This window comes from Rhinoderma darwinii, chromosome 6 (assembly GCF_050947455.1).
Source record: "Rhinoderma darwinii isolate aRhiDar2 chromosome 6, aRhiDar2.hap1, whole genome shotgun sequence".
NCBI classification, from domain to species: domain Eukaryota; kingdom Metazoa; phylum Chordata; class Amphibia; order Anura; family Rhinodermatidae; genus Rhinoderma; species Rhinoderma darwinii.
The window spans coordinates 135,273,177-135,290,819 of NC_134692.1; the positions used below are offsets into that span (position 1 = coordinate 135,273,177).

Sequence of the window (17,643 nt, forward strand, 5' to 3'; positions counted from 1 at the left end):
GTGAGCTTAACAGCCCGGACTCCATGCTGATACATTGTAGCGAACTATAAGCTCCCTTCAAGTTGCTGATTGGCTGTGATTGTCTCATATAGACAAGCTTACTCACTCTACTATTGGGTGGTCAGTGTCCCCAAAAACATCCCCACCCAAGCTGCAAGTTCAGGGGTCTGGCTTGTGGGCCCGTCTCACAGATGCTCTTTTAATGAGAAGGGATCTGCAGTATCTTAGTGGAGGACTATCCAATTTCTTTGGGTCCCTTCCCATATAGGTTTAGACCTTGTATCTCATGAACACATAATGGTCACGTCATATATTTCAGGCGATACAAATTTGCAACATTCTACACACTGAGATCACATTCCAATATTTCCTGCAGACATTTTGTTAACAGAATAAAAACAAAAACGGAAATTATATTTTTTTTATTGTTTTTCTTTTTGTTACTTGGTCCAATTTATCCTCAAGCAGAAACGCGCAGGCACGTCGGCCGGCGCCAGCGAGTACCTTGCAGTTCACTCATGTGTGAAGCCAATTACCACCTTGGGCAAATTACTTTCCTTGTCCACCTGATTTATCCTGCTGAATGCAGAACAAGCGCTGCCGCGGCACATTCTATTACAGGACAGATACATTTGTCCTCGTTTTATACATGTAAGCTACACAGGTTGTCCTGATATTGTTCCCTTATTTTTGTGCTTGTGTTGCATTTACATAATGCGTAAAATGGGAACCCATCACCAGGCCAGACCACCCCTTAAAAGAGGACCTATCACCTCTCCTTACAGGTCTGTTTTAGTAAATACTTATATTCCACATATTAATTCTGGAGCATCTTTCCTTAGAACTCGGTCGTCCCTCGTTATTCCTCCTGGAAATGCATTTGAAAAAAAAATGAACAACTTTGTGTTATCATATCCTTTACTGTCCTGACAGTGCCAGATTGCCAATAGAGTATCCCTACACAAAACAGACTGGTAACACCCAGTTGTCAATTATTTCATACATTTCCAGGAGGAATACCAGAGGAACTGCACAACGCAGAGTCCAAAATCGTTATTTCATCAGGAATACAAGTATTTACTCAAATAGATATGCCAGGAGAGCTTGAAGGTTATTCAACAGATGCCATAAGAAAAGCAGGTTAGCACGTGTTCCTAAACCTGCCGCAAGGCCCACCACTATGTAACATAGGCACCCCTCACAATTTACACACGAAAGTGCCGTAGAAGCGGCCACGTGGTCCCAGCCGGCCATTCAGCTGAGGAGCATGCCCAATTTACACGGAGGGTGAGCTTTCATGCGCCATCCTGAAACGGGGGTGGCGTGTTGAAATTTGCAAACCTATTTCCAAAAGGTAACAAATACAATGGTCAGAATTGGAATAGTTGACGGGCAGGATTTTCCTACAAATCCACTTGGAACTATGGGCATAACCTAGGTGGGTGAACAATATGGCTGCCATAATGGTGTTTAGGCGATCTCTGTCTTATTTCATTTAAAGCACAAATCCTTCTAACTAAAACCGTCTAGCCGTAGTCGAGACATCTCCCCCTCCACCCAGGCTGTGGGGTAAGGGAGGGCTGTCCTGGAAACGTCACTTTTCTATGAAGAAGTTGAAATTACTCAAAAGACTTACAACATGAAAAAGCAAAGTAGAAAGAACGCAACGTAAGATTAAGCAACTACCGATCAACAGAGGAGATTAAGGCGAAGCAGGATCTCTCGCAACTCCCCAGCGTTATCTCACCATATACGTTACATGAGCCTTATACATTTTTAACACTGTTTAAGTCGCTTATCTCCTTTACTTCCGTTTTGAGGACAGCCCAGGGAAGGAAATGAGCGAGTTCCCATATAGATACCTCACAGAATTCATCTCATTATCAATGGACAGAGAAGTTGTGTTTTCCATCAACTGTATTATCCCATTAGATGGGGTAAGACACAAAAATACCAGCTACAGACACAGCACTCAACCAGGTCATGAACTTCCTACAATAATGTAGGGGTCGTCTGGCTTAAATATCCCACTTTCAAATACCTTATTAGGCATCGTAGTCCTTTCATTTGGGCCTTTTATCAATTAGCCAGAGTGGTGAGAGTGTCCTTCGCTCTGGAGGACCTGGTACGTCTATCCATTACGCTGACTGCCCATTGACATCAATGGACACAATGTAATGACTCATTTCTCCTGTGGTAGCGCTGCAGGGAAATTGAACACTTGTGTCCGATTACTCCTGACCACCAACAGGACACCCTGTGATCAGCTTATCATTGGGGGACAATTCTAATAAAAAAGGGATTGTCCAAAGAGGACTACTGCTTTAAGACATAGCTCCACTCTTGACCATCCTTTTACAGGTTAAAAGGTCCAGTCTTTTTAAAAAGAAGTTGGGTCATCTCAGGGCTGTTCTTGTATGGAGAAGCCTTGTCTGGCTGCAAAATGACTTTTTTTCAGCGATCCTGCGTTATGAATGATGTATTATACTCCAGTCACATCCAAAGCTGCATTCAAGGTCTTCTTTTCAGTCTCGGGCTGAATGATCACTCATCTCACTACAGTCCCTTGATGGTTTTGGGTCTGTATGCCCTTCATGCTCCCCTGCATTGTGAAAGATGTTGTTTTTATACCAGTTATAGATTAGTCTGATGGTCTAACACTAATGGGGTCCATAAAAAAAAATACCATCATTCAAACGTCACAACTTCAGGACAAGTCGGGACTCCCGAAATAATGGATTTTCTTTGAAAGCCAATTAAAAGATCCTGTTTATTCCACAGATGCCGGAGTATTTGATTTTATTTTTCATCCCGGTCCCTTACACTTTCCTCCACCCGTCCGATATGAATCTCCTTGAAGTTGTTAGACGTTTTTTTTATCTGCGTTCTCCTTGGAAACTGCTCTCCGATTGCATCGCGCACTTTTCCGCTTCATTGCTTCCCCACTGTGTTACACCCGTATCAGTCACACGCACATTTACTTCCCCCGTCTCCATCCTCCGCGTTCAGTCAGCTAGACGCCAGCACAATGCCACCTTATTATCTGTGAGGTGGGAAAGGAAAGATGGCTCAACGTGACGGAGAGTCGATGCGTCTGGAACACAACGCAGTATGGGGATCATCCATTTAACAGGAACAGCTGCGTCCATGTTTATAGAAAAGGGGGCCCTGGACAACTAGAAAAGTAGGGCCCCCTCCTCTTGCCGCAGTTTTTCCTCATAATTTCAGTCCACGTAACGTAATACTGCCATATAGTGCCAAGATAATACTGCCATAGAGTGCTGAAATAATAAGCAACATTTAAATAATACTCCCTTAGGCTTTATTCAGACGAACGTGTGTGAAATCGGCCCTGAAAAACACTGTGCGGGACCCGTTTTCACGGATCCTTCATAGACCTGTCTATTGAGGGATCGACATGTCCTATTTTTTCACTGGCCCTTGACACGGTCCGTTAAAACAACGGCCGTGTGAATAGCCTCATAGAAATACATGCAGCCGTGTGACGGCCCTTAGAAAAAAAAATGGCCGTCACACGGACGATTTACACGATCGTCAAAATAGCACACATAGTACTACAGTATCATTCTCAATATAAATTGGGTGGCGTTCGTTTTTCTCCAGGGGTTTTTGTCCTTGTGGGCCTCACAGGAAAAAGGAAGCCCATGGAAATTGACCACCCCCTAAAACTGAACCTGGGTGCAGCACTGAATAGAAACCAATTTAGGGACCTAAAACAAGTCTGTGTAGGTTGGAGAGGTAGTCCCTCTGCCCACTTCTGTACAACAAGCAATCAAATAGTAGTCACCCAGACAAGAAGTCCTACGATTGCTAGGCAACTTGAAGTGCCACAGACTGCAGGATACACTAGGGGGAGCTATGAGAGGAGAAAGAGACAGATTCTACTAAATCATGATTGCTGATCACACTACATGCATGCCTTTACTGCAGTGTGGTAGGATTTTTTTTTTGTAAGCTTGTTCATAGTATAATGTTTCTGTAACTTTCCAATATACTTTGTATTTCAATAGCTGAATATTTTCAAAATGGCTGCTTGCCACCAGTGAATACAAACATCCTTGTTTACATCCCGAAGCTAAAAATCTTGAAAGTCTTGAGTTAGTCCTGCAGTGGAAGCAATCCTCTGTGAGCTAATCAGCCTAGACTACAGGCTGACACATTGTAGCAAACTATCAAGACAGGAAAGAGATTTGCCTTAGGCCATGTTCACATTTGCTTAATTGTCGGACCCGTTGTGCAACGCATACCAACGGCCCAAGAAGGACTGTGCGGTCATACTGTGGGGTTGATCGGGTTCCACTGTGGTGTCCTTAGTTTTCACCAGGAAAATAGCGCTGCATGCAGTGTTTTTCTTCCTGTCAAATTTGACGGAACGGACGACGGAGGCTCCAATTTACAGCAGTGTGAACAGAGCCTTAGGATATATTCCAACGTGGCAAGTCTGTTGTCGAAATTCCTGAGACTGTCCCATTCTTCTGATCAAGACTTGTGCATGCTACAGAAACAACGCCATTCAGATGCATGAAACGGATTTTCAGTCGTTAAAATTTCTGCAACAAATCTGCGACATGTGAATATACCGGAGTTTCCTAGACTGGATAAAATAGTAACAACTCTTCAGCGGTGAGAAGTCTTAGGCTCTGGATGAAAAACATGAATACTCCAATTCACTGCCAGCAAGCAGATCTCTTGAAAGTGGTGAAGGATTAAACCCCAATATTAATTATACAGCAATTAAGTTACATAAAAGCGGACGACCCCTGAAAAATCAGGATATCTGGACTACAACCCCCACTGGGCCCATTAGCGTGCAGCCGGCTGCTTATTCCAGCTACTTCTGTAAAGTTTTTTACTGAATCTCCTGACAAGTCGGTCAACTCTTTTAGAACGAATATCTGTGGCATGTTGAAGCCATCTGACAATCTAGGACAGCAAAACGCTGCACATTATCTGCCTCCCATCTTATCGTGATGGCCCCTGCGACGATGACAAGAATTCTGACCATTTCAGAAATTTTATGATTGATGTTCAACTCCCCACCCCCACCGGGAAAAAACTTGGTTACACAACAATTCTAGTATTCCGCAGCTTCACCAAAACTGCCGTGCGCCCAAAAGACACCGCAAAGCCCTAACCGTACAGTCACACCTCCATTCCTACTTGGATTAGGGTAGATACATATACACATTATATATATATATATATATATATATATATATATATATATATACACACACACACACATGCATATAGGTGTGAAGTACAACCGCATAACAGCCCACATGCACCACAGGAACCAACAAAGGAAACTGAACACATTGCCCAGCAGATCTATAGACAGACACACATCAGACCCAGTATCCGATAATCCAGGATGTTTTATAATCCAGCACTTATTTCACAGGCCTAAGCCGGAAAAACCAATTAGGAACTTTCTCCAATTAAGTCCAGGGCTATACGGGGACTTTAGTCGCAACACAGGTCGCACGGCCAAAGATCGCTGTGTTATCACAGTGTCGCACTGGCTGCATCACAGTAGCGCAAGTGAACGTGACCACGTCGCGACCTGCAGGTTACCGAGTCACTACAGTCGCAAGGAATCCAAAGAAGAAGGATTGTCGCGGTTAAAAGCGCTGTGTAAGCCTTGCCTAAAAAAAGACTAAAATATAGTAGCAGGTTTCCTCTTTATGCAAATTTCTATGAACATCCAATAATCCAGAATGTGATAACCTGGCACCTATCAGGTGCTGGATTAAAGAAATTTTAATGTATGTATATTTAGACATCGTACACTTTTATAGACCACAATATACCTTGCTATATATACTTAGATTGGCTTGGCCAGTAGCTGTAGTCGCCAGAATGCCAATTCCCACCTGAAAATCTGGAAATACTATAAATAGGTATGAAGGACCGATGACGACATCTTCACCGCACAATCATACGGTGTAAATATGATAAATATGAATATGAATGTGTAAAATGTATAGGGGGAAAAGTGGAGCAGTCACCCATAGCAACCAATCAGATTCCGCCTCTCATTTTCAAAAGGACTTCTGAAAAATGAAAGCTGAAGTCTGATTGGTTGCTATGGGCAACAGATCTAGAGCTGTACATCCTATACGTGAGGTGGAGGAGGATAGGGGTAATTTAGCAAAGCTATCATAGTTCCTGTCCCATCATGCCTTCCATGTCGGTACAAACATAATCCACTAGTGGCGGCATTAATGAACCATCATCATTCTCTATTCAAAACCCCTCCCCCACACCTACGTTTTTATGAGCAAAACGGACTTCCTAAATAAATCTGACATGAGGAACATATGTTCTCCAAATCAACGGGAACACTGCTGGGCTTCCATTCTTTACTTGCAGGGGTTAAACCAAACGATGCTTCCTTACGGAGGCTCAGACACCACCCCCGGTCCTAGGAGGAATGCAGCAAGGCTCAGGTCGGACATATTGATCCATTTCTGCTTAACCGGGACTCACATCGCAAGCAGCAATGCAAGTCTATCATTGAGAGATGGGAGATAAGACCCTCATGTGACGTCTTGAGGAACCCCGGAGGTTACAAGAAAGAAGACAAGAATTTTATCTTAGGCTGTGTTCACATTTGCACATTCCATCGGATTGACAGACACCACAACAGAACCTGACGGACCCCATTACGTTAATCAGGCACCGGTAATATCTGTCCTATGACAAATCCGACACTGCTTTGTGGTGTGAACAGAGCCTTAAAGGGGTTTCCTGGAACTTAGATCATAATGGGTTATATTTCCTTAAACTACTAACCAAACCACTGCAATTAAAAGGCAAAGACCACCCCCCCCCATCCCCCGAAAGCTGCGGCCAAGCAGTAATGTGACATTCGACCATTTCCATATCACCCATACAAGTGTATGGAGCAGCAGTGCGCATGCTCAAACGTCAAACCATACAACTACTCCTCAACGCTAGCGAGGGGGGACCCCCATATTAGAGATTGTCCCCAGCTATCTTCATCGAGGACTTATCCTACGGATATGTGATAATTACAAACTTATGGGATTCAAACAATTTTCTTTTGAAACATGCACAGCGGATATGTCTGGTTGCTAGGGGCACACTGCCTGACAACCACAGTCTCTATAATAGGGTTGTCATGCAGCATGTCCCTAGCAACCAGTCTGTCTCCATTTAATTGTCACTTAGAGAAAAAGCAAGGAGACTCGGCAGGAGATTCTCTGTCCTTAGTGAAATAATACCCATATTTGTGTAAGAACCTATTGATTGCACGACATAATGGCAATACACCTCCATGTTATGTCTATGGGAGAAGATAAGCAGCTGTCAGACGCTCTGGCTTGGCTGATCCCGAAGACACGATTGAAAGGGAACGTATCGAAAACCTATTTATCCAATCCCAGGTTCCCCCAGCGAATGTCCCCACAGACTGTTGACTGATCCCATCAAAACCAGCGGGAACATCTGACCAATGTCTATGGCCAGCTAAAGGCTGATTATTTCCTAGTCCTATCTCCCAGGACTCCACCATATACATGACCATCCAGTCAACCCTATTATGAAGGCCTCATTCACACGAGCGTTGAATACGTCCGTGCGGCCAGCGTTGAATACGTCCGTGCGGCGAGCGTTGAATACGTCCGTGCGGCGAGCGTTGAATACGTCCGTGCGGCGAGCGTTGAATACGTCCGTGCGGCGAGCGTTGAATACGTCCGTGCGGCGAGCGTTGAATACGTCCGTCACACGGACTCACGTTTTTGAACCGGGCCGTTCACACGCCCGTTTTTGCAACGGACTATGTGAAGGATCCTTTGAAAAATAGAACCTGTCCTATTTTGTTCCATTTTCACGGATTCCCTTAATAGGCTCAAGTCTATGTGGATCCGTAAAAACGGGACCCGCACGGAGGCAACTCTGACGCGAAAAATAAATAAGTCACGTTTTTCATGTCCGAGTTTCCCCACGCTCTAGCCCAAGTCAGATCAGAGATCAGCGTTATTGAGACAGATCTGCCGACGCTTATCTAGATGAAATTCAACCAATCCAACCCTGATTTTCCCTGACGGCAGATGTCGGGGGAAGGTCTGCCTGTCACCATACATAGACCCAAGTGTTGCTGGATCTGGCAACATTAATCTCCTTTCTCCGGCGGCTTAAGAGGCAACAGTCCCTGGCAGACATTTCTCGCGAGCTATAATACAGGATCAAGCCGGCACAGTCATTTATTGTATCCAGGAACAAATTAATAAACCTGAATGTGATCTTCGCCCGTGCTGAACATTTCTCCTGTTCTGCACATCATTTAAATGGCAAACCGCCTATATCTGACATTACCATGCGATATACGGCTCGCCGGCGCGTATACACCGGCTGCGAGAGGCTTTTTAACATCATTATCTGTTACATAATTACAAACAGCGGGAGATTCCTCTGCAAAGGAGACGCCGCTCTACACAACCACAGGAAGAAGTCAATAAATCATAGCATGGCAGCTCTGCAGAAGGGACGAGTCTCCCGACCTCCTGCAAGTCCAAGCAAGGTAGATGGAGGAGAGCACTAACCTTGACACTGGAACCCCTGCTTGCCGAAACCCCTGCAAGACAAGAACAAATATTGTATTACGTAATGGCGCAACATTAAAATAACACAGATCTGCATCTAATGCACAGGAGGAAAAAAAAAACTAAAGACACGCAGAACTGCACACAGCAAACGTCCATACATAAACACTATGAGCTTTCCATCGACACCTGGGAACCAAGCCGCGTATCCCCCAAATTTGGGGTATGCAGCCAAGAACAGTGCCACCTACAGGTGAGTCAAATACTCCCTGGGCTAGCTTCTAGGTCAAATTCAGGAATTCCAGCTGTTGTAAAACTACAACTCCCAGCATGCACTGAGAGCCAAAGGCTTTATTATTCCAGCCAAAAGCTGTCAAGGCATGCTGGGAATTGTAGTCTGGAGGGCTGAAGATTGCGGACCCCTGTTGTAGGTGTTGGTAGCCAGCATAGTGCCACAATGCAAAATGTATAGGTCTTGATAAATAAATATTCCCCTAGCCTCAAATACCGCCATTCCAGTATAAATTATTTCATTATGAAAAATTCTTTCTAATATAATTTGCAACATTCTAATATAATTTGTGTATCAGTTGCTTACCATTTTCAGGATCTCTGTTACTGACAGTGAACGGGAACATTTTTGTTTACATCCAGATGATAACCTAATATTTCTCAGCTTGTTACAATTGTATCCAGTCTAGACAATGAGGTAAATACATAAGTAGTGAAAATCTCTTGTCCTGATGCTTCAGGGGTCCAAACCAACCTGGACACAGTGGTAGCAAAATCTCAGCTGTAAGAAGCACTGGATCAAGACAGGTTTTTAGTCTGCAGATGTAAACAAGAATGATTCTATTCATTGACAGCAAGCAGACATCTTGGAAACGGTGAAGAATACAAAAGGTAGATAAGAAAGTTGCAGAACTTATTATACGATGATTAAAAGGGACATTCCCATCTCAGATACTTGTGACATCTGTAGGATATGCCATAAATGTCTGGTAGGTGAGGGTCCCATTTATCAGAGAACAGGGGTCTTCTGAACGATTCTCCAGAATAGGTGGTCGCAGAATGAATGGAGAGGTGGTTGAGAATATGCGCAGCTCTCTCCATTCAAGTCTGACCTCACGAAGCAGAATGGGATTAGGAGACCCTTGTCCTCCCAATAGGTGGGGGTCCCAAAGGGAGTCTAATATAGGTAGAACCTTTTGTTTACATTAAACCGGACAACCTTCAAAGGGGAAATCCACCTTAAACATATCCATCAATTTCTAAAATGAGGGTCGGGGGATTATCTGCAAAGCAGGACGACTAAAGTCGGTCGGGAATTTGTCACTGGCGATCATGGACAACAGATTTTCATTTTATTTTTTAAAGGTGGATTACCCCTTTAAATAACACAACACATAGCGAATACACACAGTTTACAATCAGACCCCCAAAACGGATCTGCGGGAGGTGGACCAACAATGCTGCCCCAACAGCAGCGAGTGGACTTTATCAGAATATATTAGAAGTGTAGAATGACCCCCATCCTCTGCCTCCGAAAACATCACACTCATCCCGACGATTCTAGAAACACTCTACATTACTCAAGGACTTTGAGGAGTTTATAGAAAGAAAAGGAAACAATGGCACTCTACTTAGACACTATGAAGAGGTCAGCGAGCATAATAACAATATCGAAGCACAATGAGCGGACAATACTAGAACATTCACTCAACAATTGGGGTTTTAGGTATATAACGGTGGCGAAGTCACACGGAGGAGCCCGGAGTACCGATTATAGATGACGTCTATATACAAGACGCAAAACAGATCAGTCCCAGTATAACCCATTGCAGCAACGAGCGCGCGCCAATTTCATCCCATAAAAGCCAGTGTCGGCCTAGAGGTGAACGCTCCTTGCCAGCTCTCGATCCCACTGCCCGGCATCTGCTGTTGATTTTAATGACCATTCAATCTAGGGTTGTCCGGAGCTGCAGAATATTAATACGGTGCCCAGCTGGAATACAGATCAGGCACTGCAGACGGGCAGGAGACTGTATTGTTACAGGGAGCGCGATGCTGGCCGTGAAATAAAGAAGCGCTTTGAGTACACGCTGCAGTAGAAAAGAGGTTAGGGCAGGAAGCGAGTGAACAGGTGTAAAAGCCGCGTGGTATATGGGCTACGGTTTCCCCTGAACGTGGGGACGCTAAACGCAGAAAATAACTCAATGCCCCCAGAGAGGATGCCGGTATCTGAAGATCGAGCGGAGGTTAGACTTCAACGACAAGAATATATCAGGGCACTGCATAAATATCCGAATATAAACCTATTATAGGAATCCCCCCTTCAAAACCAAGGAAGCATCCCTGACTGCTGTTTTAGGACAGTCTGTATTCTGAGAACAGTTAAGTATTTCAGTTCCCAACTATGATGGCATATCTATCCGATATATCGTCCGTCACCTCTATGTCTGATTGGTGGGAACCCACTGCTGGGCAATGTCTAGTTTGGGTACCAGCGGTCAGACCCCTACTGATCAATATATCTTATAATAGAGGAGCAGTCCACTCTCCTGACATCTGTATTAGTGAATACTTGACTTCTCCTTTGTAGAGCATCTTCACTTAGGACTCTACGTTGTGATGTCCCTTTGTTATTCCTCCTGGAAATATATGAAAAAAAACGTCCGTTACCATTCACCTTGTCAATGGGGTGTCACAGTCTGACACTGACAGTTTCAGTGTGAAGGGGCACACATGGAGAATGGTAACATCCAGTTGTCCATTCATACATTTCCAGGAGGAGTAATAGAGGAATGGAACACTGCAGAGTTCTAAGACAAAATGCTCCAGTGTTGGTATTTCATAGGGAACATGATTTACACAAAAAAAAACCTGACATGTCAGGAGGGGTCAGAGCTCTTCTTTAATGCACATGTGGGGAAAGCCAACTTTAAAAAAGGGATTTTCCAACCACTACAAATATGTTTCAACTGCTGACAAATGCTCAAATAAATCAAACGGTCAGATTTTTATCTTTCGTAATTTGGCGTCGTTCTCCACGCCACCGGAACTAGAGTCCTCTGCTGCATCTTAGGGTATGTTCACACGCAGTGGTTTCAGACGTAATTTGGGCGTTTTACGCCTCGAATTACGCCTGAAAAAACGCCTACAAACATCTGGTCATTGCGATGTTCTGTTCCCATGAGCCTTTATTTTACGCGTCGCTGTCAAAATACGGCGCGTAAAATGGCGGCTGGGACAGTTTTTGGAGGTGTTTTTCATTGACTCCATTGAAAAACAGCTCCAAAAACGTCCATAAAATACGCCGCGAAAAACGCGAGTTGTTAAAAAACATCTGAAAATCAGGGGCTTTACAGCTCCGTATTTTCAGACGTATTTGGTCACTGCGTGTGAACATACCCTTACGACCATAAGTGCAGCAGTCGCATCGGTGACGTCAGCTCCTGTGGTCACATGTCGATCAAATTACTATAACAATAGGAGGCAGTGGGGGACCCCAGGACTTGCAAAACAGGAACGGCGCCACATTTAAAAGACGAGTACACGTCCTGCTTGTAAAGGGAGTAAATGCCAGACTTCGTCCCACGGTAATGAACTTGTCCCAAAACATCTGCAACGCGTCAGCGGTAAAGGAGTTGCAGCGGCAGCACCATACGGGGACACAGAGTGCCTACGGGTCTAGAATACAGAACCATAAGGTAGTCACATGCCACCGCACAGGGTCCATGCACAGAAATAGAATTACGCCACGCAGTTCGCACAGCGCAAGCCTCAAAAACTTCCTAAGATAATATAATGTAGGGCAATAAGATGTAAATCCGCATATACAGAGAACACTCATGTCATTTTACAGCAGAATCCTATAACTAGTCCATAGGGGCAAAGCCAGACACCCTCAAGAGGCAACCACACTGATCCTACTCCGTTTTAATGCCCAGCACTATAGGTGCCACTCACCTCTCCCCCACTATAGGGGTTAATATACCAATTCTACTGAAACAAACACACATGCTAAAGAGCGTCTCAGATTTTAGGTCTATGTAGTTTAATCATTATATAATGGAAAGTTCCACCACTTCTTAATATACTTAGTTTCAATTCCTCACCATTTTCAAAATCTCTGCTTGCTGTCAATGACTGAGCCATTCATGGTTTACACCCGGAGGCTGAAACAGTTTCCTAACCAAGCCTTACTCGCCCAGGAATCCAGCTTGAGAGTTTTTTCCATTCACTGAACGCAAACGGAGATCTTAAAAATGGTGGCAAATTGAAACGCAAAGTATATTAGAAAGTTGCATACCTAAGGCTTATTCACATGAACGTGTTAAACGTTTGTGCGACGGCCGTTGAAACAACGGCCATCACACGGACCTATATAATTCAATGTGGCCGTTCACACGGCCGTTGATTCAACGCACCGCGTGAAGGGTCCGTGAGAAAATAGGACGAGTCCTATTTTTTCACGCTTCACTCCATACACTGTTGTCTATGGAGGATGCGTGATATTGCATTCCGTAGCGAAGACCACGGATGCGCCTCGGACGTGAAAAACGCCCGACTTTTACGTCCGAAATGCAGAACGCCTGTCTGAATCTAGCCTAACGCATATATAAAACTATAGGGGAAGAGGGTTAGGGGGTTAAAGTTGAACTACTTAAATTACGACAATCCTTATTGGTTGATCACGTGACTGAATCTTTGAACTTGTATCTCAGTCTCGCGTAGATATCTGGTTGTATTATCACTCAGGATCTGTATTTTTAAAGGGGCTTTTCATTTATTATAAAGACGTCGGTCCTATATAAACCCCTCAGCCAGGCTAGTGATGCAGCGCGCTCTCCGACACCCCATTCATTGCCATCTATAGAGCTGTCAACTGCACTGCAGCGTCCGCGGCCCTACAGAAGGAACAGAGGGGCTTATGGGATCCAATATCCCAACGTCAAGCCTGGCTGATAACGGAATCTATAGAAACACAATGTAATCTGGAGACGTCTTCCTGTGTCTAGTTGCACCAGGAGCCGGACAAGTCCACCGGAAAGCGCAATTCTCATTAACGCCATCTCCTGCGTGTGTGTGTGTATGGTCACATAACCTCACAGCAGAACGTTACTGCAGTGCACTTACGTCCCCGCAGCGCCAGCAATCACACTCATTACACTCCGATAAATAAGCACTTGGCCTGTGCCACTTCACTGGGCAACACTGGTCATCCAGGGGGGAAAAAAAAATAGTGTGCAGATGTAGCAGAGCTGAAATGGTCATTTAGATGATGAATCATGACTTCCAGAGGTAAGAGAAAGCAGTCGGCTATGTTACAGATAACATATTGCGATAGTACCATGACAAACACAGCTCTGCTACATCCCAATAATTACACAACACATCCCGATAGGTAATACTAGGATGGCGCATGTGCATTGAAGTAAAAAGGCGCAAGGACCAGCAATAATTGGGCCATTAGGAGCGATAATTGGCACTCGTACCCACCAATAATGGAGCGCCTTCGGAGACTGAATGATTGTTTCTGACCAACGAAAATTGTATACAGAACTTTAATCGGACATGCTGCAAAATTCTTACGTTGATCTAGCCAAGGATTATCAATGGGGCAAATTATAGCCATTTTCGTACTCGGGTCATAACGAAAACTCTTTACACGTATATCAGATCTTGGAAAAAACACTTGTCGGGGGGATTTGTGTCCATAGCCAGAAAAAGCGCAGAAATAATTGTCAAACATAGCCAGACTCAGCACGCCGGCCCTTTAAAACCAGTCATGTGTTGCTTCCCCCGAATTAGCGAAACATTCACCGGAAATGACACGTAGGTGCATATATCCTACTATCATCAAATCCTACATAGAGGAACGCCGGCCAATCATGGACAAATCAGACGCGACAACCGTGTAACCAGACTACGCGTGTCGGTTAGAAGCCATATTGGCGGTATGTGGTCATTTACATTAGATAACAGTCTGCGGATCCCCCATACATCTCAATGGAATCTGCTGTCAATCTGTTGGGTGACAGGTTGGAGGTAACCAGTCTAATCGTTAGGTGATAATCGGTGTCTGATAGCCGCTTATCACCCAACCTGAACAGGCACGATCTATATTGGTGCATCTACGGAGAAGCTTGGATGAGCCAATGATTTCACATAAGCACCAGTATGATCATTAGCAAATAGATGGTGAGAGGGGGAGCAATTGAGAAATGGGAAACAAGGGGTTAACAATTGCATAAAAATAAATTTCACACATAATCCCATCCAGAAGGCTGCAGCAATGCATATAAATAATAGAAAGATCGGTCGGGATCGGTGTCCCCTCCCCCCTCACCAGATGAAGTCGGTGCAGTGGCTGCAGAAGGTCGGCTGCTTGAAGAAGCGTGCAGTGAACTTGTGGTCCTTCACCTCATGGACGTTCTTCTGGCGGAGGGCGCCCTTCCTGGCGAAGCGGATGGTCGTGTCTTCTTCGCACTCGCCGCCGCCTACAGGGTCAGCCATGCCGCTCCGGTGCTCGGTGCTGGTACCTGGGCTGCTGCTGCTACTGGAGACTGCGCGGTGTCTCCGCTCTCCCCGGGCGCACTGCGCTCTCACTGCTACTCTGCACACAGCTACTTCCAAGCGTCACCTGGGCACGCCCCCTCATCTGCATAGGCGCGCCCTTCGGAGCGGACAGTCACGCCCACAAACAAAGCTGCCGCGGCTGCGCTACCGCCGTCCTGCATCTGTCAGAAATGTCCTCACTATCCTCACATTAGAGGAATGAGGAAAAAGAACCCGGATTAAGTGCAGCCAGTGGATCCCGGACACACAGCAATGGATATTACAGGAACAGGAAGTAACATGCAAATTATATTTTAACTAAATTATATCTGTAGGTATGATTGACCAGCTATTAACTGTGAGTTATGGCTTCATTCACACATACGCAGATTTTACAAGATTTTACAAGCCCAAACAAATGCCTCCAAAAAAGTGTGTGAAGGAATTGCAGGCGTTGTTGTGTTTTTGGTGGCGTTTTTTGTACTCACACATTTTAACAACCCCTTAGGGTATGTTCACACACACTAATTACGGACGTAATTCGGGCGTTTTTGCCCCGAATTACGTCCGAAAAATGCGCCTCGATAGCGTTGACAAACATCTGCCCATTGAAAGCAATGGGCTGACGTTTGTCTGTTCACACGAGGCGTATATTTACGCGCCGCTGTCAAATGACGGCGCGTAAATAGACGCCCGCGTCAAAGAAGTGACCTGTCACTTCTTGGGGCGTAATTGGAGCCGTTATTCATTGACTCCAATGAAAAGTAGCGCCAATTACGTCCGTAATGGACGCGGCGTTCAAGCGCCTGCACATGCCGTTACGGCTGAAATTACGGGGATGTTTTCTCCTGAAAACATCCCCGTAATTTCATCCGTTACGGACGCTGCCGTGTGAACATACCCTTAAAGGATGGAAATGATGTACATAAAAAATTGCACATTTTCATTCTTTTTGTGTCTATTTTGCGGTATTTCATGTCGTGTTGCTCCATTCACACCCACAGCTGCTTTTCCATTTTCTGCTGGTTGCCCTTGGAAACAGACAGCGGTTTATCTCCACCCCGTTGTCAGACATTAGACATCTTCGCTCTAATGATGTCACTGTCTTCTGAGACCCCTGTAATTCACTGCTCCCTGGAAAATGTGAACCAGATGAATTCTGAATTTTGCTTTAGACATGAATGGAGAAGAAATGATTCTCGAGATCTGTGCAAATTAAGTAAAGTAAAAATGCTGTAAATTGAGGCTGAAAAGTGTAGTAAAATCCCTTTTGTCTATTGTATGGTGTACTGTACCTGGACGTGTTATCAGTCCTCTCCCGGCTCCGTGGTCCTGCCTAGTTCTCTATGGTAACCCCTTTGCACTTTGATCCCCATTTTCATAGCAGAGGGAACACTGGGTAATGTATTGTCTCCCTGTGCAGCATTTGGAGGATCCCTGTAGTATACACGTTTTTTTAGATTTGATATATTGGTACCAATTGTCCTGAAGTATTTGTTCGGTCCTATCAATTATCCTGTTATTACGGTTAGGGGTTTTTTGGGGGGATTTCAGAAAACCCCTTTATTGTGCCCTGTGTAGGGAAATCCACTTCCATATCTGGTAAATGATTGTTATCCTTGCTGTCTGTCCTATAGTGACAAATGACGTCGATGGTGCTGTGATGTCACGGGACTATGGCAACCAATAATGGCTCAGCACTGTGACTTCCACTAACGCGGTTCATTGCTTACCCCGCCGCTGGTTCCCTCTGTTTAGAACGCTGGGTAGTGACATCATAGTGACATCACATCACAGGACTATGCTAGCCAGTCATGGCACTACCCTGTGGAGGCAATGTCGCTGTGCCATGCCATGATGGAAGAGATGGGGCATTACACCGTTCTCTGGGCTGTATGTTTAATACTCATATGTCCCGGGTCCCCCTGTCTGGCTAATAGATGGGGATCCTGAACAGAAGGGCCACAATATATTAATTTAGAATTCCCTAATGATTTTTTTTGAAAATTGGTCAATAAAATGGAAAACTCCTTTAAGTTTTATGTGAATAAATATTAAAGAATTTTCTTTATTTTTCTATTGCTACTATGCAAAATACTTTAGAAACTAGATAGATAGATAGATAGATAGATAGATAGATAGATAGATAGATAGATAGATAGATATGGGATAGATAGATAGATAGATAGATAGATAGATAGATAGATAGATAGATAGATAGATAGATAGATAGATAGATAGATATGGGATAGATAGATAGATAGATATGGGATAGATAGATAGATAGATAGATATGGGATAGATAGATAGATAGATAGATAGATAGATAGATAGATAGATAGATAGATAGATAGATATGGGATAGATAGATAGATAGATAGATAGATAGATAGATAGATAGATAGATAGATAGATAGATAGATAGATAGATAGATATGAGATAGATAGATAGATAGATAGATATGAGATAGATAGATAGATAGATAGATAT

At 44.3% G+C, this 17,643-nt stretch overlaps 1 protein-coding gene across 2 annotated transcripts in view; it reads right to left on the reverse strand.

Moving 5' to 3' along the window:
• PRKCB (protein kinase C beta) overlaps window positions 1–15,239 on the reverse strand; it is a 129,709-nt gene extending 114,470 nt beyond the window's left edge. The window contains exons 1-2 of one of the 2 annotated variants that reach the window (XM_075830515.1): window positions 14,944–15,239; window positions 8,592–8,623 (exon numbers count right to left, since the gene is read on the reverse strand). In XM_075830515.1, coding sequence (XP_075686630.1) covers window positions 8,592–8,623; window positions 14,944–15,110 — 199 coding nt within the window. In that variant the 5' untranslated portion in view covers window positions 15,111–15,239. The remainder of the gene's footprint in view (window positions 1–8,591; window positions 8,624–14,943) is intronic. The other variant, XM_075830514.1, reaches the window with a different exon arrangement.
• Window positions 15,240–17,643: the final 2,404 nt, after the last annotated feature.